The sequence below is a fragment of the Rhinolophus ferrumequinum genome, chromosome 21, assembly GCF_004115265.2.
Source record: "Rhinolophus ferrumequinum isolate MPI-CBG mRhiFer1 chromosome 21, mRhiFer1_v1.p, whole genome shotgun sequence".
In the NCBI taxonomy this organism is placed as follows: Eukaryota; Metazoa; Chordata; class Mammalia; order Chiroptera; family Rhinolophidae; genus Rhinolophus; species Rhinolophus ferrumequinum.
Genome location: NC_046304.1, coordinates 24,608,083 through 24,631,209, shown reverse-complemented (window position 1 = coordinate 24,631,209; position 23,127 = coordinate 24,608,083). Strand labels below are relative to the sequence as shown.

Sequence of the window (23,127 nt, the reverse complement as noted above, 5' to 3'; positions counted from 1 at the left end):
CAGGCTGTGGTCGTGCATGATCTCAGGTACACATAGAGCTGTCCCGCCCAGCAGGACTGAGCACAGGGCCAGCTAGACTCGGGGGCTAGACAGGGAGTGGTCTGCCTGTCACAGGCCCCAGCAGCCAGCTGGTGTCTTGACCAGAAGGGGCTGGGCGGGCCTGGATGGGATTTGTAAAGAACTGAGTTCACTAGACTCCACGGCAAAACCCGACCTGTGGAGCCCAGCATTCGAGGCTCTCCCCCCCCAGCCCCCCACTCAGTCCCATAGAAATGGGTCCTGTCACCTGGGGCCAACAATGGCTTCCTGCACTCTGGAACCATCCCCACCTCAAGATGAGGTAGTAACTGTACAACATGGAGACACTATTAAGGGGTTCCAACTTCCTTACAATTTATCTTAAAGTAATTGCTTCGCAAGTTTTCTCAGTTCAGTAAATGATTTCTGTTTTCACAACAGGGGCTTCAAATACCCATTTGAGGTACTAAAGATGAGTGACCTGGTGATGTAACGACCTGATGTTCACTGTGTATAAAATGTTCTATGATTAGAGGCTCACTCTGTGATCGTTACACTTTATCTGCTCATTTTGAAATCACTCGATACAAAGGCTTTAAAAATCTCTGGCCGGAAATTCTGAGCTGAAATTAGCTTTGAGGCAGTGGGAACTGACTCTCCTGCTGAACTGAGTTCAGTCTGAGCCCAGCTGCCCTGGGCCATTTTCAACTCGGAGGATCTTATTCCCTCAGCAGTGCTCCTCAGGCTCCTGACCCTGTGGGAAGTTCAGGGGGACCCTCTCCCCAGATGCCCCAGTTCCCATAAGCACATGCACACACACATACACACATGTTCTGTCCCATAATTTCAAAGGAGTCTGGGCCCCTTGACTCCCTTACAGGGCACCCTCAAGGTTCTCAGAACCCAGGGGATGGAGATGCCCATATAACCTGCCAGGAAAAGGCCAGGACCCCCACCTTCACCCTGTTCTGGGCTCCCACTTGCTGCAGCACGCTGTGTTGCTCGAGACTCTGGATTGAGCTTTTGGCTCTGCCATCTATCACATTCCCCAGAGGTGACTACAAAGAGCCTGAGTACAAGGAGACAGAGGAGCCCATTCATCCATGGGTCTGAACCTGGAACTGTGAGGGCCCCAGCCTGCCGTTGGGGCCTGCCTTGTGGAGAGCCAGGCAGGTTTTCCTCACTTACTGCCAAGGTCAAGGCAGGCTCCTGTACTTTAATAATGAGCTGAATCTAGGCCAGGCTGTGGCAACTTCCCCATGCAGAGTACTCCGGAATTAAGGCCAAGGGCCTTGCTCGGGAAAACCCCAGGGGCCAATCCCTGCTGTCCTCAAAGGGGAGCAAGGAGAGAAACCCGTCTGCTTTATCTGGTAGCCCTCAGCCTGGGCCTATTATTGCACGATGGTGTCTGGTTCAACAAACCAGTCAGAGGATTTAGAATTTGTCCCCCTCGTGGCAGTGTGAACTGGGACACAGAAGTTGGGAGGAAGACTTTGGGAGGAGGGCAGGGCCCAGCTTGCTCACCGTGCGTAGACCAGTTTGGCCAGACAGTCTCTGCGCGTGTCACACTCAGCTTGGGAGCAGGGCTTCCGGAACACCTGCTGCTGCCTGCCTGCCCTGATGGTTCTGATCTGCAGTGTCTCCAGCAGTGGGTCTTCTGGGAGCCACAGAAGCGAGGCTGATGTCCTGAAAGAACCTGGGAGGGACAAAGCACCTTCCATCCAAATAGCCCTCTTCACAAGGCGCTGGCAAGTCATTGCAGTGGAACCATGACCCACCCAAATGGACAGAGGAAACCTCGGTTTTGGTGGGCGAAGTGACTTGCCAAAGGCAGAGGCAGGATTTGAACCCAGGACTTCTGTGTCCCAATCCACACTGCCACATGTGGGACAAATTATAAATCCTCTGACTTGTTTGTTCATCTGTAAAATGGGGACGATGCTGCCTGCTCACCGGAGATGGGGTGAGGAGTAACTTATCCAGGGCAGGGCCCTACAGCTGATGGGTTAATCAAGGGCATCAATTCCAAATCTCACCCTCTGGCCTCCCATTCAATCCCACCAATGCTGGCTATTTTCTGGGCAGGGCCTGCCCTGCGCCCTGGGTATGTGACCTCAGGTGCAGCCACCCCACTCCCGCCCTCACACTTGGCATCGTCCATCAGTTGGCAGGGCTGGGCTTCGTCCCCGGAGTCAGCAAACCGGATGTTGCCGAGGTGCAGCAGCCCAGCTAGGACCTAAGGGGGCGGGAGAAAGGAGGACACACAAAGTGGGCACCGTCTCAAGGGCCGGAGCCTAGCCTGGGATGGGCTTCTCTCTTGCTGAATCTAATCATATCGGGATAAATAAGAGCAGCTCCCAATTACTGCCCACTTAGTACGAGACTCGGCCAGACACGGTTCTATACACGTTACATGCGTCATTTTGTTTGCCCTTTTCAAAATCAGTGAGGCATGTGCCGTGATGATGCCCATGACAGAGATGAGAAAGGAGAGGTTAAATGAGAACCCAGTCAGTCTGACTTCTGATGCCTCCCAGGGGGACCCGCTCCTGTTACTTGTGGAGCAGGCTTACTTCTGTGACTGGTGGGGCTTGGCTTGGGGTTCCCTTTGGTGCTTTCTCAGCATTCTTGGGCTTCTGATGGCCCAGCCTGGGGGTGGATCTGTGACCTTGGTCTCTGTACAGTGGGGGCCTCCAGGGGCTGTAGAAAGAAGCCTGCTGTGCCCAATGGGCAGCGTGGCTGGGGAAGAGGATCGTGTCACCGCCAAGCCGCACTCCTGTCCAGACGCCTAGTGCTGCCCACTTGTGCCGTCCGTCTGGCCAAGCGCTTGCCTGCTGGTGCCCATACTGGCCATGATCCCCTCCCTGCCTGAGCAGCTTCCAGCTGGAGGTGGAGGTCACTTTCCACTGCACTGCCATCTTCCTGCAGGGGCTTCCCTGTCTCTGCTGCCAGCCTATCCCTATTTACGGGTGGGGAGGTGACGGGGCAGGGAATAGTCAGCCCCGTCAGCAAAGGCAGATGGGAGAAGGAAGGCCACTACTGGGGGTGCGAGGGGCCCAGCTGACCTGGGTCAGCTGTGTCCTGAGAGGAGGGGAAAGAAGGTGGGAGGTCGGAATTGCTGTATGGTACAAACTCTATCTGTATCACTTAGGCTGTCTGACCTTGGGCAGGTCACTTTACCTCTAGTTTTCTCAAGTGTAAAATGGAAATAATCTCCAAACAGGACTAATGAAAAAAACCAAGTAATCTAATGCTGCAACTCGTGGCCGCATTATTCCTCTGTGCTGATGAGTGCAGCACTAGCTGACGAGGCACCTTGCCCTCTGAGCTGTCAATCACTGCTCTATGTTCTGTACGCCAGCACTCTGTGCTCCATGCTCTGGCACCCTGACGCCCTGGGTCCGGCTCAGCAGCACAGAGGGGCGGCCGACCTTTTGGAGTCTGCACAGTGGGGCCCACGGTCCTAGGTCCTCAGAAAACGACCTATAAGTTCAGAGAAGGGCCCTACGAAAAGGGCTGCCTGTCACCTCTCCTAAGACAAGTGCACAGCTTTTCTCCTGACCTTAAAGATGTTGTTCTGGGTGGGGGCACTGATGCCCAAATGAAGCATGGCCTCTCTGGTCACCTCGAAACAATCCTCTGAAAAGGAATGTGAGTCACTGCCCAGTGTTAGGACCAGAGGTCAGCAGGGACAGTGAGGGGTGAGGGAGGCAGGCCCTGGGCAGAGGGTGGGGGTGCTGCTGGGCCAGCCCAGGGTGCTGGGTAAGGTCCCCCTACCTTCCAAGGTCCTCTCTGGGTTGGGCAGCCAGGAGAAGGCGGCGCCCTCCGGGAGGTGCCATTGGAGCCTCTCATCTGCGTTGGCTCCTTTGCAGATCTGTGAGGGGGGACAGGTGGCTGAACTGGGGGTGCAAGGGAAGCCCAGGCCTGCATAGGCCTGGCGTTGGGATGAGAGGCGTGAGAAATGGCAGTGGCATCACAAGGCTGACAGGTTCCTGTAACCAGGCAGGCACGAGGTCAAAAGCAGCGGTGCACAGCTCTGGGTGTCTCCAACCTGATGTAAAGCACCCCACTGAGGCGGCTGGTGGTCTGATGAGGAAAGCACAACTCCTGTCTGGGGTACCCCCAGGCCCAATCTGAGAGCAGGGAGACATACTGTCCATGCATGGGGGACCCCCCAGTCTGATGGAAGGAGCACAGCCCTGGGGAAGTCTTCATTCTGTTGGAGGAGACAGTTGGCATCCGAAGGAGAGCCCTCAGTAACTTCTGGGCTGATAGAAGAGGTAAAACACATGCCCAGGCCAAAACCATCCCAGGAGCCAAGGTCCAGGGTGACGCAGTGTGGCTCCACGTTTGCAGGAACAAGTGGGAGCATCACTGAAGGCCAGGTGAAGATGCAGGCATGAGGCATGGGTTGGGGCAGGAGAGTTTGGAGGTACTGCCCATCTCCGCCCAGCATCTGGGCAGCTGTGGGCCCCACCTGGCACAGACCTGGTAGAAGATGTGGAAGTTCCTCTCACTGGAGGCCTGGTAGGCCACTCGAGTTTTCTCTAGGAGGTAGGTCTGGACTGCAGCTCCAGTCATCTGCTGGGTCCTGGGTACAAGCAGGCCAGAGTCCATTCATCCCGTAGGCGTTTAGTGTGTGCCAGACTGCAACCTTGCACCTCCCCACCCCCCGCAAGCTCTTTCACTCAGCCAGTGGGGGTCATGAGGTCTAGGTCCTTGGGTGGTCTGGTCCTTCCCCTGCAACCAGCTCAGGTGGCCCGGGCCAAGGCCTCTCTGTATCTCATTTCATCCCATCCCAAGGCAGAAGCAGAAGCCCCGGCTTCAAGGTTAGGGGTGTGGCCCAGAGAGGTGGCTGTTTAACTAGAAATCCCTAAGCAAGGGTAGAAGCCAGGAGGACTGCACACACTATGACAAGCACACTGCCGCAGGGTCCCTAAGGCTGGAGTAGCCACGGTTCTCTAGAGGTCACCTTCAGGGTTCACTGGTCCCGGTGAATCCCATCACAGGCATGCCAGGACAGGGCTCTGCCCACAGGGGGCACCCAGGCTGGAGACCACCTCAACCACGTGCAATCTCCCTGTCCTCCCACCAGCAGGGTGGCAGGCAGCAGCGATTACCTGTTCAGTTGAAGCTGGATGAACTTTCCAAAGCGACTGCTGTTGTTATTCCTCAGGGTGCACGCGTTCCCTACAGATCACACCTCTGTTTATACCACTCCCCTATGTTTGCAGTCCTCAGAAGGCAAGGTGGCTGCAGGTCTGCTGGGGCCGTCTATCCTCAAGTCACCTAAAGGCCCCTTTGTTAGTTTCCATGTCCCGGGGGACAGGACTAGGGAAAGGGCACTCAGGCTTCCGAAAGTGTGATTCAGGCGAGTTCGAACTTCCTGGCAATAAACTGAAATGAGCAAGCCTAGGCAGCCAGGGACTGCCTTCTTTGAATGGAAAGGGTCAAAAACAAGCTGTCACTGCCGAGTTAGGCAGTAAGGCACAACATCTGGAGTCTCAACATGGACACTAATTGTTGTACATCCCTAGCCAAGTCCCCTTCTTCTCTGAGCCATCAGGAAAGTGTACAGAAGGCCAGGATTTGGATTAGGTCCCTTCCAGCACCACTGTGAAATCTGCCGAGGCTAGAGGGAGGCGATGACCAAGTGATAGTCCCGCTACTGCAAAGAGGCTAAGGGTACCTGGGAGGAGGTTGCGGGTCCAAGGCAGTGAAGAATACACTCATCCTCCAGCCCCCAAAGACAGAGTCTCACTGCTCCTTCCCTTAAAAGGTGACAAATCCCAGAGGAAAGGGACTGAGGTACTGTGCAGAGGACATCGAGCTCACCAAAAGCTTCCATGACAGGGTTGGAGTTCAAGATTCGTTGCTCGATCCTCTCTGCAATCCTGTGGCTCTCCCAGGATGTGGGTGAGGCAGCCACCACAGCGTAGAACTTCATCAGGCAGCGGGATGTCCATGTCTGTGGCAGAAACAGCCCTGTGGGAGCTGTGTCCAAATTCCCTCCCACTTCTGAGCCTGCCTGAGGGAACAGTGCCCGCTAGCAAGCACCCTCTTCTCCGCCATGCTTCTCCGTGGTGCTGACCAAATGGATGAATGCTGAATTCAACTGTGTCCTTGGGTGAGGCATTTCCCCCCTATGTGAAATGGGGGTACTCACCTCTGCTTCTCCTAGCTCCAGAGGATATATTTAAGAAACAAGGGGGACTGGGGCAGAAAAGGGACAACAGACCTGACCTGAGCAGGCTACTCAGTGTCTGAGGGCTCACAGCTAATGTGGATTACTCTAAGCTAAGGAGACTGTATATTTTCTTACCAATCCTATAGGTGCAGGGGCAATTATACCAGTTTTCAAAATGATGAAACTGAGCCATAGGAAAATTTTAAGTTTTATTGAAGATCTTATACCTTGTAAATTATAGATCTCTGATTTATACCCGGGGAATCTAAAATTTTTACTGTATTTTTTTTAAACAGCTGAAATGAGATACATTTTCATTTTAATTTCCAATTGTTTGTTGCTAGGACATAGAAATACAGTTGATTTTTTTTATATATTAACTGTGTCTGTCACTTTGCTAAACTCTCTATAAATCACTACAACTTTTTAGTTGTAGTAATAGCTTTTTTGTAAGTTCTTTTCTTTTTTTACAGTGAAAAATTTTCATATTTAGAATTAGCCAGCTGGACTAGATGGTCCCCTTTTGTTGGCAACAGCCAAAGCATCACAGTCAGGAGCCAGTGGAACATACGCCTTGTTCTGTCCATCAGGCCTGACCAGGGTGCTGACCTTGGCCGTGTCAATGTCACAGAGCTTCTTCACAGCCTGTTTGCTCTGGTGCTTGTTGGCCTTGACATCCACAATGAACACACGTGTATTGTTGTCTTCTACCTTCTTCATGGCCGACTCCGTAGTTAGAGGGAGTGTGATGATGGCAAAGTGGTCAAGCACGTTTCTCCTGGGGACGCTCTCCTGAGGATATTTGGGCTGCCTTCAGAGCCGCAGTGTCTTGGGCCTTCGGAAGGTGGGCGACGTGCGGATCTCCTTTTATGTTGTGGCTGTGGGCGTCTTTCAGCACTGCCTTCTTTGCCTCCAAAGCCGTGGCTTTGGCTTCAGCTTTGGGGTTGGGGCAGGGGCTTCCTTCTTTGCTTCTGGCACAATCTTCGTTAAAACGTTGTAAATTTTTTAGGTCTACGAGGTGGCAGATGGTTTCTCTCTGCTATTTTCTCAAAGAATTGTGTAGAATTATTAACATTACTTCCTTAAATACTTGAAAGAATTCACAAGTGAAGCCACTGGGCCTGGAGCTTTCTTTGTGGAAAGTTTTTAAGCTATGACTTCAATTTTTTCATAAATACAGACTATTCAAGTTATATATTCTTTCTTGTGTGAGCTTCAGTAGTTTGTGCATTTCAAAATATCTCTCCATCTAAATTATAGAATTTATTGGAATAAAGTTGTTCATAATAATTTTTTATCAATCTTTCGGATCTTTATCTATGGACTGGTACTATGATGTCTATTTTATTTCTAACTGGTAATTTGTATATTTTTCTGTCTTTAAATTTGACTAGAGGGTTATTGATTTTATTAATCTTCTCAAAACATAGTCTTTGATTTCATTTGTTTTCTTTATTATTTTTTTGTCTTCTATTTTATTGATTTTTCACTTTATTTCCTCTGTCTGCTTATTTTGGGTTTACCTTATTCTTCTCCCCCGCCCCTAGTTTCTTAAGGTAGAAGCTCAGATCATTGATTTGAGTTCTTTATTCTTTTCTAATATAAAGATTTAATGCTTCAAATTTCCCTCTGGCATTACTTTTCTTTAAAGCATAAATTTTGATAGTTGTGCTTTCATTCTCATTCAGTTCAAATGATTTTCTATTATCTCTTGTGATTTCATCTTTGACCCCATAGGACATTTAGAAGGATATTGTTGAATTGAATTTGGGATTTTCCAGGTGACTTTGTTATTTATTTCTAGTTCCATTCTGCTCGGGGTAGAGAATATAGATTGTATGATTTTATGCTTTTCAAATTGAGATTTGTTTTGTGGCTCGGAATATGCTCTATACTGGTAAATACTCTATGAAAAGAATGCTCAAATCTCAAACTGTAATTTTGATTTCATTTATTTCTCCTTTCAATTTTATCAGTTTTTACTTCATGTATTTTGAAACTATTATTAGGTATATACACATTTAGTATTATTTTCTCTTCTTGATGAATTCACCAATTTATCAATATGAAATGTCTTGTCTTATCCTTAGTAGCAGTCCTTGTTCTAAAACCTACTTTGTTCTATATTAATATAACTACTTCAGTTTTCCTTTGATTAGTGTTGGAATGGAATATCTTTTCCCATTCTTTTACTTTGAATCTATCTATGTCTTTATGATTATATTGGGTTTCTTAAAGATATTATATAATTTAAAAAAAAAATCCAATCTGACATTCTTTGTCTTTTAATTGGAGTGTTTAGTCCATTTACATTTAATCTAATAATTACTATGGTTGGGTTTAATCTACCACCTTATTTTTGATTTGTTCTATGTGATCTTTGTTACTTTTTTCTTTCATTGCTTACAGTTGAATTTATTACTTTTATGATTCCATTGTATCGCCACAATAAACTGTTACTATTTTTGTCTTAGAGTGAACTATCTTTTAAATAGACAAAAATAAGATTTTATATTTCCACTGCTCTTTTATTCCTTTGTATCAATCCAAATATTCACCTGGTTTCATATTCCTTTGGCCTAAAGAACTTCCTTTAATATTTCTTATAGTAAAGATCTGCTGGCAATAGATTCCATCAACTTTTATGTGTCTGAAAAAGTCTTTATTTCCCTTTCATTTTTGAAAGTTAGTTTTGCTGGTAATAGATAGATATTTTCTTTCAGCATTTTAAAGATGTCACTATTATCTTTGGGCTTGCAGTTTTTGACAAGATGCCGATTGTCATTGTTATCTTTGTTTCTCTTTAGGTAATGTTTGTATTCCTGGCTTTCTTTAAGGTTTTTTCCTTATGTTTGGTTTGCAGCAATTTGACTATAATGTGTCTAAGTGTGTTTTCTTCCTTTCATCCTGTTTAGTGTTTCCTGAAATTCTAGGATCTGTGCTTACCATCATTTGTTAATTTTGTAAGATATTACTTCTGACTCGCATTCTCTCTTTCTCCTAGGACAGCAATTACAAGTCTGGTAAACCATTTGATACCATACACAGCTCTTGGATGTACTTTTTTGTTTTTCAATTTGGATTATTTCTACTGACCTACAGTCAAGTTCACTGATATATTCTTCTGCATGTCTAGACTGATAAGCATGAAGGAAATGTTTATCATGTTTTAAATTTTTATCATTTTCATTTAACTCTTTGTAGTCTTCTATCTCTCTGATAAAGAGATTGGAAAAGTCTTTTATGGAGACACTGACAAACTCAAGAGAAAAATTATAAACATTCATGGTCCCACACATTTAGAAAGCTACCTATAGTGAGGCCTCCTGTCCATAAATAGTTGCTTAATGTCTTATGGAGTATGAACAAAAACTCAAGGATCATTAACTATTTGATAAACTTCTTTTGCATACAATTGTTTTACATTCATGACAAGTATAACCACAAGTGGAGGAAAAGGAACGAGAAGGAAACAGAGTAATGCGAGAAGCAGAATACAAGTAAAAATCATGAAATATCTTCAAAGACAAGAGAATATATTGAATCTATGAAATAAGAACAATATGCTGGGAAGGGGGGGCACAAATAATAGGGAACAAGAAAGAATTCTTAGAATTAAAATTGTTAGTAAAAATTCAAAAGAACTGAAAGGTATTTTAAAAAGGCAAAAAAAAAGAAAAAAGAATTGAAAGGTAGAGAATATCTCCCAGAAGACAGAACAAATTGCTAAGAGATGGAAGAATAGCTGAGAAAAATAAGAATATTAGACAATTAATCAAACTTCCTACTAGGAGCTCCAGAAAAACAGAAGGGTGTAAATTATTAAATTATTAGATATAATTAAAAAAAACATTTCCCCAAACAAAAGCATGAGTTTCCAAGATAAAGAGACCCCCACATAGGTTCAAAACTGAAAACTAAAAAACGAACAATATAAGCATGTCATTTAGAAATATAATGCAAACATTCAAATAAACTGCTAAAAGATGTGAAAGTAGCCAGAGAGGGAATAGGGTTGAGAGATACGGGGCAGGATTGCTGGTTTTCTTTGTAAGCCTTGTAATATTGCTCGATTTTTCATATATGTAACTATGCTGCTATTTGTTAAAAATGTATTTTAAAGACATACTACCAGGCCCAGCTCACAACCACAATGGTCGCTTAATAATGGGTTACTGAGTTCTTGTTGCATGGGTCGTTAGCAGGTCTAGCCTCAGCTCCCCAGAGCAACTGTGGGAGACATTGGGCTTCGTCCAGGAGCTGGGCATCTGCCATTGCACCTTGATATAGCTCTCGAAGCTCCCCTCTTCACCCAGTCCAAGCCCTCATCTCTGCAGCTTACTGTCTTCATCTGGTTCCTTGTCTGTCTTTCCCAGTGTAGTCAGAGTCCCCTGAAAGCTGGATGTTGCATTTTTCATCTCTGTTCCTCCCCCTGCCATTCCTCAGTGACTAGCCCAGGGCCTAGAACCAGGCAGGTACTCAGTGCTCAGCAATTCTCTCTATGTTAGTGTAGGCAGAGGGGGTTAATGGTCTACCGACTCCCTTGCGAAGGTAAAAGTCTTGTGGAAAGGGCAGGGTGGCTGGGTGAGGCTTGGAAAAAACGTGGTGAGACCTGGGCCAGTAGCCTCCTCTGACCAGCTGTGCAACATCTCATCCATCCCGTGCAACCCTCGGTCTCACCTGCTGTGGTTCTGCCACCCAGGGAGCCACATGACACCAGGAGCTTCTGGCCCAAAGCACTACCCTTGCCAGCATGGGCAACACAGAGGGGACAGGTGGGTTACTCTAATAAACCCTTTCCCACAAGTAACCCCAGCTACCTTTAAAGTAGTATTGCTGTGTGCCAAGCCTATGTGCACTGGTTCATTGAACTCTCATAGAAGTCCCACGAGTTGGTTCTCCCCTCCTTGCTGATTTACAGGTAAAAGAACTGAGGTTTGCTGAAGCTAAGTATCTTTCTGATTGTTCTTAACCACTAGGCTGGAATCCCCAATAGCTGACTTTTGTTTCCAATGGAGTCAGTGCTGGGAGAGACCTCTGATGAGAAAATGAAGGTTTGGGGAGCAAAGTGTCTCACCCAGAGTTACATGAGAGCTGGTGGAAGAGCCTGGACTGGAATCTGTCTCTTGACTTCCTTTCCAGCTTGCCCACCACTGCACACCGACTCCCTACTTGAGCCAGCCAGGGAATGACCAGGTAGTAAATGACTCCATGATGAAAGACACCCCTGCCTCTCTGCCCACCCAGCCAGTCGCGAAGTTGACAGCATAGGAAAGGGGCCCTCCTACCTTTCCAGCACCACTCTCTCCACTGACAACGATAGACTGGTTGACTGGCTCGATCAGGCTCTTGACATTCCTGTAGGTCTGTTCACCCACACCGAAGATGTGGGGCTTCAGTTTCTGAAACATCAAGGGGGTGAAAGGTCACCTGAGGGAATGCCTATGTTCAAGGAGTAGTTGGTCCAATGCTGGCTGAGAGTGGAAGGCTGCAATAGCAGTGCCAGGAGGCTTCCTCTAGAAAAATTTCCTGGATGTAACAAGGTTAGGTCCAACTGTGGGACCCCCACGGTGCCTTTACCCACTCATCTTCTCTCAGTCTGGAAGCAGTGCTGGCCTTGAACACTTTATCCTCCCATCTTATCTTACCTGAATAGTCTCATTCTGCTCTTTATTATTTTATGTTATTGTACTTTGCAGTTGGCAAAGAACTTTCTTTCAAGTTACTGCCTAAAAAGTCTGTGCATTAGCTGGATAGCTAACCCTATATTATAGACAAGACATCTGAGGTTCAGAGGGGTTAAATAACCTTGCCAAGGCTACTCAGCAAGAAAGTGCAACCATGTGATTTGAACCCCACGGCTACTGTTCTTTCCATCACCAAATACTAGGTTCTCCTCAATGTGCCGGGCACCAAGCTGGGCACTGGGGAAGCAGAGAGGACCGTGACATGGTTTTTGCCTTTTGGGAGCCATACAGTCAGAGAGATACGGGCTCTCAGGACAGCATTCACATGGTCTCCACTTGGACATTAAAACATGCGTGCGTTTCTGGAGCGCCAGGCCATCTGCGCAGTGCCGAGCCAGCCTAGCACTGCCCACCCAGCAGTGATCACTCACCTACCCCAGCTTCCTGTGGGAGAAGGCGCAGTTCGGGATGCTGTCAGAGCTGTCCCTCTTTCCATCTGCTCTTGCTTCCAGTAACCTCTCACCTAGACTGTTACAAGGCCTCCAGCTGCTCTCCCTGCCCCGTCTCATCTTCCAGAACACAACTCCCCCCGCTTCCAGAGTATCCCCACAGTGCGCTCTGTTCAGTCCCACCCCCACTCCTGGTGAAGAAGCTTTGTAGACGCTCTCTGCCTGCTGCAGTGCTTCTGAGCCCTCACCACCAGCCTCAGCTCTCTCTTCCCGCCTCATCGGCCTCCTACCGCCTTTCTCCCAACGGCCCCCTCCCACCAGCAAGTCTGATTTTGCCTCTCCCTGAACACACCATGCACTTTAATACCAACCGGTCTATTTCCTGGCTGCAATCCCCCCCACCCCCCAATTTATTCCTCTCAGTAGAGAGGAACATGTGCTACATTTTCTAGGGCGATCCTTATTACATGTAATTTTATTCTTTTCTAAAAAAATGGTTTTTTAAATACACAAATACACCTTTTAAATCCTTTCCTATTAATAAATTCACAAATAAGGAAAAAAAAATACTTTGTCCTCTGTCCCTATTTTAGGTTCCAAACTCAAGTTAAACAATTACTGATTTATTTATCTCCCATTTTGCATCACTGTCCTCTGTTCAAAATTCCTTGAGCTCCTGGTGGGCAGGACTGTGGCACCAGCTTTTAAACGACTGCACGGCTGGTGAATAGATGGATAAAGACAGGGAAGCTGCGAGGAGGCCTCGGGGAAGGCAGGAGAGCCCTGGGGCCCGGGAAGTGGCTGAGTCTTACCTGGGGCTGAGGAGCAGCATGGTACTGTCTCATCAGCTCTGGCGAGTAGAGCTGAGGGACAGGCTTGAAGGGGTTCAGAGCCACCAGGGTGCAGCCAGCATTGGTGTAGAATGTGTCTGCCATGTACCGGGCCTGCAAACACCTCAGGACTGAGGCAGAGGCGCCTTTAGCAAATTCTGGCACAAACGTAGACACAGCACACATAGACATCCGCCTAACATTGCTCCCCCCTGCAATTAGCCAAGAGCCATTACATCCCAGCAGCTCCCCGATGAATAGGTACAAGATCTAATTAAGATGAGCACCAAATCTGGAGCAAAATCTGTGCTGGGGAGCCCCGGTGCAGCTGCCAGGCAGGTTTGGAGCAGCTCCCCTGGCTCCAGGTCAGGAGTCCTGCCTTGGTCTGGCCAGGGGAAGCTGTGCTGAATACCCACACAGCACCTCCACCCTCTTGGAGACGGCACTCTTGAGGAGAGAGAGGCCCATACCTGTCTCCAGCGTCACAGGATTCACCTTGGTGAGGTCATCCAGCAAGAGCAGTGGGGCATCCTGGCCCAGGAACTCCTGCAGGTCTTCTCTGAGGGGTTTCCTGCCATGGGCATCAGGGTTTGAACTGTGGCCATTCACCTGGGAGGGAATAATAGAGCTAGGAGAGCTGGGACTCAGATCAGCTGGCAGCTAGGTAGGGGTGGAGGCCTGTACAGTAGAAAGAGAACAGGCCTCCAGTATCATAGTCTGGTTGGGTTCAAATTTCAGTTCTGCCACTTACTAGACCTGTGAGCCTGGGTAAGGTACTTAACCTCTCTGAGCCACGGTTTATTTGTGAATAAAGGAAAATAAAACCAGTTCACAGGGCTTTTGGGAAGAGATGTACAAAGCACTTAGTCCATGACTGGCACACATTATGTACTCAATAAATCAATAAATGCTATCCCCTTCTATGCTATGAGCTCCAGCTTCCAGGCTGGCCAGCTGCTAGTCTTACTGGGCCTGGCAGGGGTAGTGGGCCCCAGAGTGGGGGGCTGCTATAAGAGTTATCACAAAGGAAAAGAACCATAGTTGGGCCTTTTTTGAAAGAAACTATTCAACTCAAGATGAAAAAGTAGTCCCATGCTTCATCACCTGCCTCTTGGGGCTAAATTTAGGCTGGCTAATTACAGTTAGTTTCCTCTGCCCTGGGTCTACTTGAGAGGAAGCCTGGCTCAGAAGTCAGATGAGGTCAAGAATGGCATCAAGGGGAAACTTCTCCCTTGCCCATGCTGGATGCCAACGCTTTCCACGTTTCCTCCCCACATTTCTCCTGTTGTCTCCCTGGGGGCTGTAGAGAAGTTGAAGTGAGGAGTAGAAGACAGTAACCTGGCTGAAATCTGCTTTTGGAGGAAGGGATCTGTGATATAACCTGTGGGTTTCCAATGAGACTAATGAACCCTACAAGTTATAACAACTCAAGCCATATAGCAAGTGTCATCTGAGAGGCCCAGTAACAAGTTTCTTTCCAAAGATGTTGCCTTTTTTCTGAACTTGAGCCCACCATAATGCAAAAGGCAGGCTCTCGGCCTCCAGAATAAGTGCTGAGGTCAGAGCATAGCTGGATCCACACAAATCCCTCTGCTTTGGGGTGTGTGTCGGGGAATCACTCACAAACCCGGCCGTAATTGATGAACAACTCTGATCCAACCAGAGAGGCAGCTGAGTATTATGGTCAAGAGCCTGGACTTGAAAGCTAGTTTGCCTGGGTTTGAATCCTGATTCCACCACTTACTAGTTGTATAATCTTATGTAAGCTTCTTAATCTTTTGGCCTCAATTTTCCTCATCTGTAAAATGGAAATGGTGGTAGCACCTCATACTAATAAGCACATAAAGCATTTTAAAAAGGCCCCTGGCATATGCCCCCAAAAGTTAGTTATTATTCTTTTAAAAACAGCTGTTTATGTATTTATTTATTTTAATTATTTAAGTGTGTTTTTCCAGGACCCATCAGCTCCAAGTCAAGTAGCTGTTTCAATCAAGTTGTGGAGGGCACAGTTCGCAGTGGCCCATGTGGGGATTGAACCAGCAACCTTGTTAAGAACACCGTGCTCTAACCAACTGAGCTAACTGGCCGCCCCAAAGCAGCTGTTTTAATTAGGCAACATATATCAAGGGCCTTAAAACTACCTATGTTCCTTAAGCCTGCCATTCTGCTTCTAGAAAATGGTCCTATGTAAAGGCCATAAGAATGTTCAGTGTATACAGAGCCATTTATACTTACAAAAAATTGAAAACCCAAATTTCCAAACAGTAGGTAGCTTACAGTGCATCCTTACAATGGAATAAAACAGGTTACAAAAAGTATGATACCTTTAAAAATATGTATTTAGATAAGAAAAATCTAGGATATTCTCTAAAATGTTGGTTATCTCAGGATAGTACAATTATGGGTAATTTTAGTGTTCTTTTTGCTTATCTGTATTTTCTACATTGCTTGCAATAAATGTGACCTTGAATAAGTCACTTAACACCTCCGAACCTGATATCCAAAATGGGGACATAATAGCATTGTATGTATAATACCGTATCTCTCTCAAGGACTAAACAAAATTATATGTGTAAAATGCCTACTACACAGCAAGAGCTCCACATAGCGTAGCTGCTATGGTTATGAACGTTACTGCTTTTTAAATAAGAAACAAACAACTTAAAAACGAACAACAAAAAGTCCAAAGCAGACATTTATCCTCCCTGCTTCTCTCTAGCCCTCAAGCCTGGTTCATGAGCCAAAAGGCTGGAAGAAGGTCCAGCTGCAGTGTCACCATGGCTCCCTTGAGGCTGGCTGGCCTCACACTCAGTCATCCCGCTGAATCTCAGGCACTTACCTGCCTAGGACTCCACTAGACCATGAGCTCCTTGAGAATAGCTAGTATCTTAAACATCTGCCTCAGCCCAGTGCCTGGCAACACTTAGTAAATACAAACTCAGCAATTATCTATTGCCATTCTTTCTGGACCAAGGGCTGCGTGTGAAGGATGATATGGGTATGAGATAAGGCTGCACAGTGAAGGGTGACTTGGAATCCTGCAGGTCTGGGGCCCCAGTAGCCTTTACAGAGAGGCAAAGATGTGGAGTAAGGGCAGGTTTCATGTCCCAATAGCAACCCCTGAGGCACCGTATCATCCATTCATCGGAACCCTTCTATTCTTCTACATAGGTCATCTTCTCCCATGTTTTTGCAGAGGCTGACCTCTTTTTCTGGACTGCTTATTTTTCTTCTTTATTTGGCTAATTCCTATTTATTCTTTAAGGCTCAGCTTCAAGGAACACCTCCTTTTGGAAGCCCCAGGTTTCCACTGTGCCTTAAAAATTCAGGATGGCAGGAACAGCACTCAGGACTGCCTCAGTGGTTCAGGCTTGTGAGGTCACCAAAGTGTCCTCAGGATTCCCTTATCCATCCCAGGGAGAAGAGCTAACAAACCACAACAGGAGAGAATCAGCTAAGGTATCGGGAAGAGCGTCCTGACAACAAGTGAAAGGCATTGGAATAACTATCTGAAGAGAGAAAAGAAAGACCTTTAAGGCGTCTTTCCCCTTGTTCCAGGTCGGGGCAGTGAAACTTCACTCAGAAGCGAAAGAACGGAAGGTGTCTCAGGTGCTTTGGGACCTGGGTTACCTAAGGGTGAGGTTTTACCTGCTGGAGCATCCTGCTTCAGGGTGGTCAGTCAGGGTTCTGGGTCACAGGCACGAGGAGTGTTATCCACCTGGTCTTGGGCGCACAGGCTGGGGCATGGGTCCAGCAAAGGGCTCAGTTCTGGAGGGATCTGAGACAAGTCACTCCAGAGCCTGTGGCATGGAAGAGAAGACAAGGGCCAAAACAGGTGAGGGCGTCAAGCAGGAGGAACCAAAATGAGAAGCAGAGTAAGCCTGGGCAGAGAGGGAGAGTCTTTCCTGTCCCCTGCCAGTTGGGGAACAGGGGAAACTTTTACGAGAGGTTCTGGAGGCTCCCTGGGCTCCTCCAGGGCTAGTTTTATAGTGGGGTTTTTGGTGGGGCTACAAAGCTTCTGGGTCAATGTGAGATGAAGGATGAAGACACTGGAAGACAGAAGCCTCGTGCTCTCTCCTCGCCACTAGACAGAAATGTCCTATTTCAGTATAGCCAATGGTTGGTGGGGAGGGAGGCTGGAGTCAACGCGATGTTCCAGGAAAGCTGTTGTGTGCGAGGGACATCACAGCTCAGTCATTCACTGTAAGTCACATCACCTTCCTGGCCCACTTTGATTCCTCATCTGGAAAATGCAGATAATCTATCTCACAAGCAGTGGCTGTGAAGATCAATGAGGTCACGGATTGAAAGCCCAATGAGGTCACCCCACAGACTACAAATCTGAATATTCACTCAGAGGAGAATATTATTAGTACAACAAACAATATTCGGGGAGCACTAATGAGGTAAAACTCTCCAGTGTCAAATTTAAGAAGGTGAGGATTTCAGAGGAGGGGAATCTGTCTGAAGAGAGAGGGTGCTACGAGGCTGGACCTAGGCCAATCTCTGAAAAACTGTTAAGTGACCCTCAGACTCAGAATTTCCCAGGCCTCACGCTGTCCCAGCAAAGAGGGATGAGAATGAGGTGTCTGTAATGGGTTAATCCTGGTGGAGACTTTCTTAAGGCTCTGAATACATCTAGCTTTTGAAAGAACTCAGGGATAGGCACGTCTAGGGATACTGGACAATGGATAACTCAGGCAGAGAAGAGCATAGGACATTCACCCTGGGCACTGACTGTATCCCGTCCAAGGGCTCTGGAAACTCAAGGAGAACAAAACTCCCTCAACTGGAAGCTCATCTTAGAGAGGACCAGAGCCGGAGCATGATAAATGGGGTTAGAATCCGAAGCCCATATCCCCTCAGACTCAGATCAGGAGAGCTCACTTTATTTCCTTTTTTGCAAAACGGAATACTAATATCCAGACCTCACAATGCAGAGTTCAGGATCAAATGGGCTAGGACCTGTAAATGTTGTTATTACATGCAACGTCAGCTCCCAGCTAGAGTCAAGTCAGATTAGAGCGGTTTTCTCCAGTCCTCCCACCTCTTGCTTCCAGTCGGCTCCGCGGTTACCAGCCAAGAAGTTCTGGAAAGGGTGTGACCACTGTGGGCTGGAGGGAGACGGTAATGAACAGATGAAACACCAAGTCAAGACAAGCAGCAACCTGATCACCAGCTCCTCCTCCTCCCCAGCCTCAGGTTCTTTCTCGGCTCAGTGGAGAGTGGGAGGGCAGAAGAGAAGAGCCGGGTAAGGGTCCTGAGAGCCCAGCAGGCCCCGCCCCGAGGTTCCCAGAGGGAAACGGGGACTCCCGGTCCTGACGAGGCGTCCGCTGGGCCAAGGGCTTAGGATGCCGCTCCTGAAGCACCTGGCACAGGGAGAGTGTGTCCTTCCCGGGAAGGTGGATGTGACCCCAGCCAAGGGCACGGCTGCCCTGACGTCTCCGGGGCCAGCCTCCCTCTTCCCGGTCCCTAGGTAGGGCTAGGAGAGGAGCAGGAGCGGGGACCCAACCTGCCAGCTGGGATCTGCCAGCCGGGACCCCCACCACGAGCCTCCAGCAAGGTGGAGAGGTGGAGGATGACTAGGTCCTTGTTCTGAGCAAGGACCAGGAGCTGGGCTATCTCCTCCTGGAATACGAGAGGGTCAAAAAGGAAAGGGAAAGGGCAGGGAAAAGGCGCTTTGGAAAGGGGAGGGGAAGATGCCCCTTTCTTCCTCAGCGCTCCGGGGACAAACTGGCCCCTCCTGCCCCTTCTGAGCCGCAAAGGGCTTCAGACCGGGACTGGGGGTGGCACTCACCGGTCTCACGGCCTGAGATGCCCAGGGTGCGGACCCGCCCGGCCCGACTGGAGAAGAGGACAGACCGGGTGAGGCGGCGGGAAGAGCCCAGGAAGGGAAGAGGAGGGGCGCGAGCGAGCCAAGGAGAGAAAACCCAGACTGCGGACTCACACCCGGCCGCTGCCGCTCTGGCTAAGTGGCCGGGAGCCGGTCGGCTCCTCCCCGGGGGCGGGGCGCGCACAGGCGGCGCGGGGTGCACGTGGCCCGCCGGGGACGCCGGGATCCGGAGTTGGGGGCTTGACATGGGACAAAATGTTTCGTGAGCCTGGGATCAGATGGGGGTGAAAGGGAGTCCTCCGGTGTTCTGGCGGGAGAAGCACGGCAGGTAGGGTTTCCTGGGCCTCCGGAAACCTCACTGGGCTATGGGGTCTTTCTCGGGACGCCGTGGCTGAATGCTGCGCCCGGCCCTCTGACCCCACCACAATGACAGGCCGCGCCCCGGGGTCTGAGCCGTGGTGAGGCGCGGCTCCGGGCCTTTTCTGCTCCGGGCTCCTCTGACGGGCCGTTCTGCGGCCAGTACGGGAGAGGACTTAGGATGGGCTAGCCATGAAAGAGAAGGCGTGGGGAGCCGGCGGGACGTGGGAAACCAGCACCACCCCGGGCCAGGGGCGCGCAGAGTCGGCCGGCCCGGAAGCGCGGGCCCCGCGTCGGCCGGAAGCGCGACTAGGGAGGCGGAAGCTGCGGCTCCCGCGCTGTGCCGCGGCTGCGGTGGGAACTCGGCGGCCCAGCCAACGTCCACGGCCCTCTGCCAGCCGGCGCCGGGACGGGCTGGAGCGCGGCAGGTAGAAGGACCCGGCGCGGCCGTGGGAAAGGACTCATTTAAAGGCCAGCCTTTTCTGATCGGTTTGTTATCGTGAGGTATTGTTGCTGGGCCCAGACAGGCCATCACGTATGCATTCATCTGTTCAATATGGTTTTTGTTTGGCCAACAAATGTTTTTCCTGTGTGCCACTTTTCAGACATCGATACGTGACCGAGAGGCGTTTTATATCCTTTTAAAACAACACTACTAGTATGTGCTATACACCACCCCCACTCCCCTCCATGATTGGTATACTTTCTGCCTACCTACACCTAACAATGAAATTTGGCTGTCTGTAAATGTAAGGGGAAGCCTGGGGTACAGGAGATTACTGGAAGACCCAAATTTTGTACTAGAGGCCGTAGATTTAGAGAGGCTGAACAGAAATCGAGGCCTCCAGCTCCAATGCGTACTTAATCCTACATGTACTTAAATAACTTTTCTGTTCTTGTCCCTCTCCCCACTTAGATTTGACTTAAGTCATTAGTTATGTGTATTCAATTTTCATTACATAATCTTCTTAACATATACTGTGTTCTCTAATAGGAATTTCTATTCGACTGTATACTGTGTTCTCTAATAGGAATTTCTATTCGACTGTGATTCCGTTCTCAGGGTTTATATCCCAAATGCAGTTTCTTTGTGAGTCTGCCTTATACTGAAAATAGCTAAAGCTTTTTAACCAATAGTTGCATACTATTAGTGTAACATTCTTATGTATTAGTATTAGACATCTTTCCACAATCCTTGGAATGGGGATCCCAAGTCCTAGGTTCTGCTCTGAAACCTAAGAGTAACATCAAGTCAGATATATGTATGTATGTATTTATGTATACACACACACACACACACACACACACACACACACAAATTCCACAAGAATGTTGCTTTCCACAGATCCATTCCTTTGCTCTTGTTATCACAGGAAGAAGAAAAAATGTCGCAAAAGCAGATGAAGGAAGCTTTTGTCAGTAACCACAATGGAACCAGCGTGCTGGAAATTACCCAGGGCTTGTGCTTACCTGCATTCTGTATCCTGTGCAGAGGGCTGCTGATTGTTCTCTCACAGCACTTGTGTTTTTTTCCACATACCTGGAGATCTGGATTCTTCATTGACTTTGTTTTCCTAATAGTTCCCCTGGTGACCACTTTGACCATTTTGTCTTCATTTATCTTACTTGAGCACCTCGCTGTAATTATCTTTGGGGCAGGGCTATTGTATCAAATATACTGCAGGAGAACTTGCTTTGCTAGAATGCCTGTCCAAAAAATCCTTGAAAAATTCTTAAAAACCAGTGTAGAATCAGAATACATTCCAGCCATCTCCTGTTTCCGTGTAATTAACAGTGCATTTACTGCTGTTGCTATTTTGGCTGTGGACTTCCCACTTTTTCCCAGAAAATATGCCAAAACCGAGCTCTACGGGACAGGAGCAATGGATTTTGGAGTAGGAGGCTTTGTTTTTGGGGCTGCAATGGTTAGTCCAGAGATTAGGAGAAAATGTATGGAAGGGTCCAGATTTTACTATCTTACCAAGTCATTATACTCTGTTTGGCCATTAGTCTTCCTAGGAATGGGACGATTAGTCATTATAAAATCCATAGGCTATCAAGAACATTTAACTGAGTATGGAGTTCACTGGAACTTTTTCTTTACATTAGTAGTTGTGAAATTGATAACATCACTGCTTTTGATTTTTTCCCCCCTAAATAAATCCTGGCTTGTGGCCATGAGTATTACTGTCTTGTACCAGCTAGCCCTTGACTTAACCCCATTGAAAAGGTTGATTTTGTATGGCACTGATGGCAGTGGCACGAGGATTGGTTTATTAAATGCCAACCGAGAAGGGATATTCTCTACCTTGGGGTATGTGGCAATACACATGGCTGGTGTGCAGACAGGATCATATGTGCTTAAAAAAAGATCACATATCAAAGACGTGATAAAAGTAGCATATTGTATTCTACTGACAGCTGTTAGCCTCTTTATATCTCTTTATGTGGTTCAGGTAAATGTAGAAGCAGTATCTCGAAGAATGGCCAATTTAGCCTTTTGTATTTGGATAGTTGCTTCTAGCCTGATCCTTCTTAGCAGTTTATTACTGGGTGATATAATTTTGAGTTTTGCCAAGTTTGTAATTCAAGGGGCTGTAGTACCATGTTCTTGGCAACTGATCCAGTCGCCTGCTACAAATAAAAAGCATTCAGAATCTGTAGTTTCTGAAGCTGAAAGAAAGGAACCCAGTTTTTGTCTAATCACAGCTATGAACAGAAATCAGTTGATTTTTTTCTTGCTGTCAAATGTAACAACTGGCCTGATCAACCTGTTGGTAGATACATTGCACAGCAGTACCTTGTGGGCCTTATTTGTGCTCAATCTCTATATGTTTACCAACTGTTTAATTGTATATATGCTACACTTGCAAGATAAGACTGTAAAATTTTGGTGATCAATAGGGGTAGGATGTACCTGTGTTTGAGCAATATTAATGAGGAAGAATAATAAATGTGAAGAAAATGGGCTTTTGGCAATCCAGTGTTAACTATATTTTATTATAAAATTAAGTTTCAATCCTTCTCTATAAGCGTAGTGATGCTTAATATTTTAATGTATCTCAACACTGTAAAACCAATGGAGAAGAAACAAAGTCCCTGACTTGTTAGAAATTCTATTTATTAAATTTCAGTATTTTAAAGATACTTGTTTATAGTTGGGACACTGGAAGATTGGAGCATGGGAAGGAAGGTTTTTACTTTCCATCTTATACCATTCTGTATTTTTTATTGTATGTATTTTAATATTTACATGAAAACATCTCTGTGAATTGTGGAATTGTCAACACTTCTTTACTGCTCAATTTTAATCTTTTATAAAAACCTAAATATGAGAAAACAAGTGTTTAAATTTATGGCATGTGGTCTGACTGATCTGCTGCTGCTTCTCAGTGACGCTCCTTCATCCTTTTCGAGGTCATAAATGTCAGTGAGTTTATGTCTCAACAGTTAGACATTGAATCATGACTTAAAAGGACAAAAATGTTTTTCCACCTCATATTATGACAGTCATATAAGAGAAAGCTAATGAAATATTCATAAAAACAAGAATTAGTAAAAAAGACCATTCTGACTTAATTCTACTTTACAGAAGAAAGAAAGAGACCTTTGTTGAATCAAAGATTTATTGAGCTCCAATGTACCAGGCACAGGTGCTGGAGAAACAACAGAAAATAAGACGAAGTCCCTGCCTTAAGGGGATTACATTTTAACTTGTGAACATTTTTTTCCCTTTAAAAAAATGTTAGCGGGGAAAGTGTCTTTT

General features: G+C 47.3%; 2 protein-coding genes across 11 annotated transcripts in view; one reads left to right on the top strand and one right to left on the bottom strand.

The window, feature by feature from the left end:
- The window catches only part of MYO19 (myosin XIX), a 31,408-nt gene extending 12,294 nt beyond the window's left edge, over positions 1 to 19,114 (bottom strand). Inside the window, exons 1-13 of one of the 6 annotated variants that reach the window (XR_004421257.1) lie at positions 18,969 to 19,114; positions 18,219 to 18,285; positions 16,820 to 16,971; positions 13,642 to 13,780; positions 13,154 to 13,302; positions 11,494 to 11,607; positions 5,854 to 5,986; positions 5,139 to 5,208; positions 4,507 to 4,609; positions 3,796 to 3,892; positions 3,581 to 3,657; positions 2,164 to 2,254; positions 1,543 to 1,714 (exon numbers count right to left, since the gene is read on the bottom strand). Coding sequence is in view for 5 of the 6 variants with exons in the window: in XM_033089612.1 (XP_032945503.1) it covers positions 1,543 to 1,714; positions 2,164 to 2,254; positions 3,581 to 3,657; positions 3,796 to 3,892; positions 4,507 to 4,609; positions 5,139 to 5,208; positions 5,854 to 5,986; positions 11,494 to 11,607; positions 13,154 to 13,302; positions 13,642 to 13,780; positions 16,820 to 16,831 (1,157 nt within the window). In the remaining variant the exon portion in view is untranslated. Of the gene's footprint in view, positions 1 to 1,542; positions 1,715 to 2,163; positions 2,255 to 3,580; positions 3,658 to 3,795; positions 3,893 to 4,506; positions 4,610 to 5,138; positions 5,209 to 5,853; positions 5,987 to 11,493; positions 11,608 to 13,153; positions 13,303 to 13,641; positions 13,781 to 16,819; positions 16,972 to 18,136; positions 18,286 to 18,968 lie in introns of those variants that run through there. The other 5 variants (XM_033089612.1, XM_033089611.1, XM_033089609.1 and 2 more) reach the window with 5 other exon arrangements.
- PIGW (phosphatidylinositol glycan anchor biosynthesis class W) lies at positions 19,076 to 23,127 on the top strand. 5 transcript variants are annotated; one of them, XM_033089615.1, is made up of 2 exons: positions 19,076 to 19,332; positions 20,735 to 23,126. In XM_033089615.1, the coding sequence occupies exon 2, from the start codon at positions 20,747 to 20,749 to the stop codon at positions 22,256 to 22,258; it is 1,512 nt and encodes a 503-aa protein (XP_032945506.1). In that variant the 5' UTR covers positions 19,076 to 19,332; positions 20,735 to 20,746; the 3' UTR covers positions 22,259 to 23,126. The 5 variants fall into 5 exon arrangements, with proteins under 5 accessions (XP_032945506.1, XP_032945509.1, XP_032945508.1 ...); XM_033089618.1 differs by lacking the exon at positions 19,076 to 19,332 and adding an exon at positions 19,389 to 19,789 and having other exon boundaries at positions 20,735 to 23,127; XM_033089617.1 differs by lacking the exon at positions 19,076 to 19,332 and adding an exon at positions 19,389 to 19,850 and having other exon boundaries at positions 20,735 to 23,127.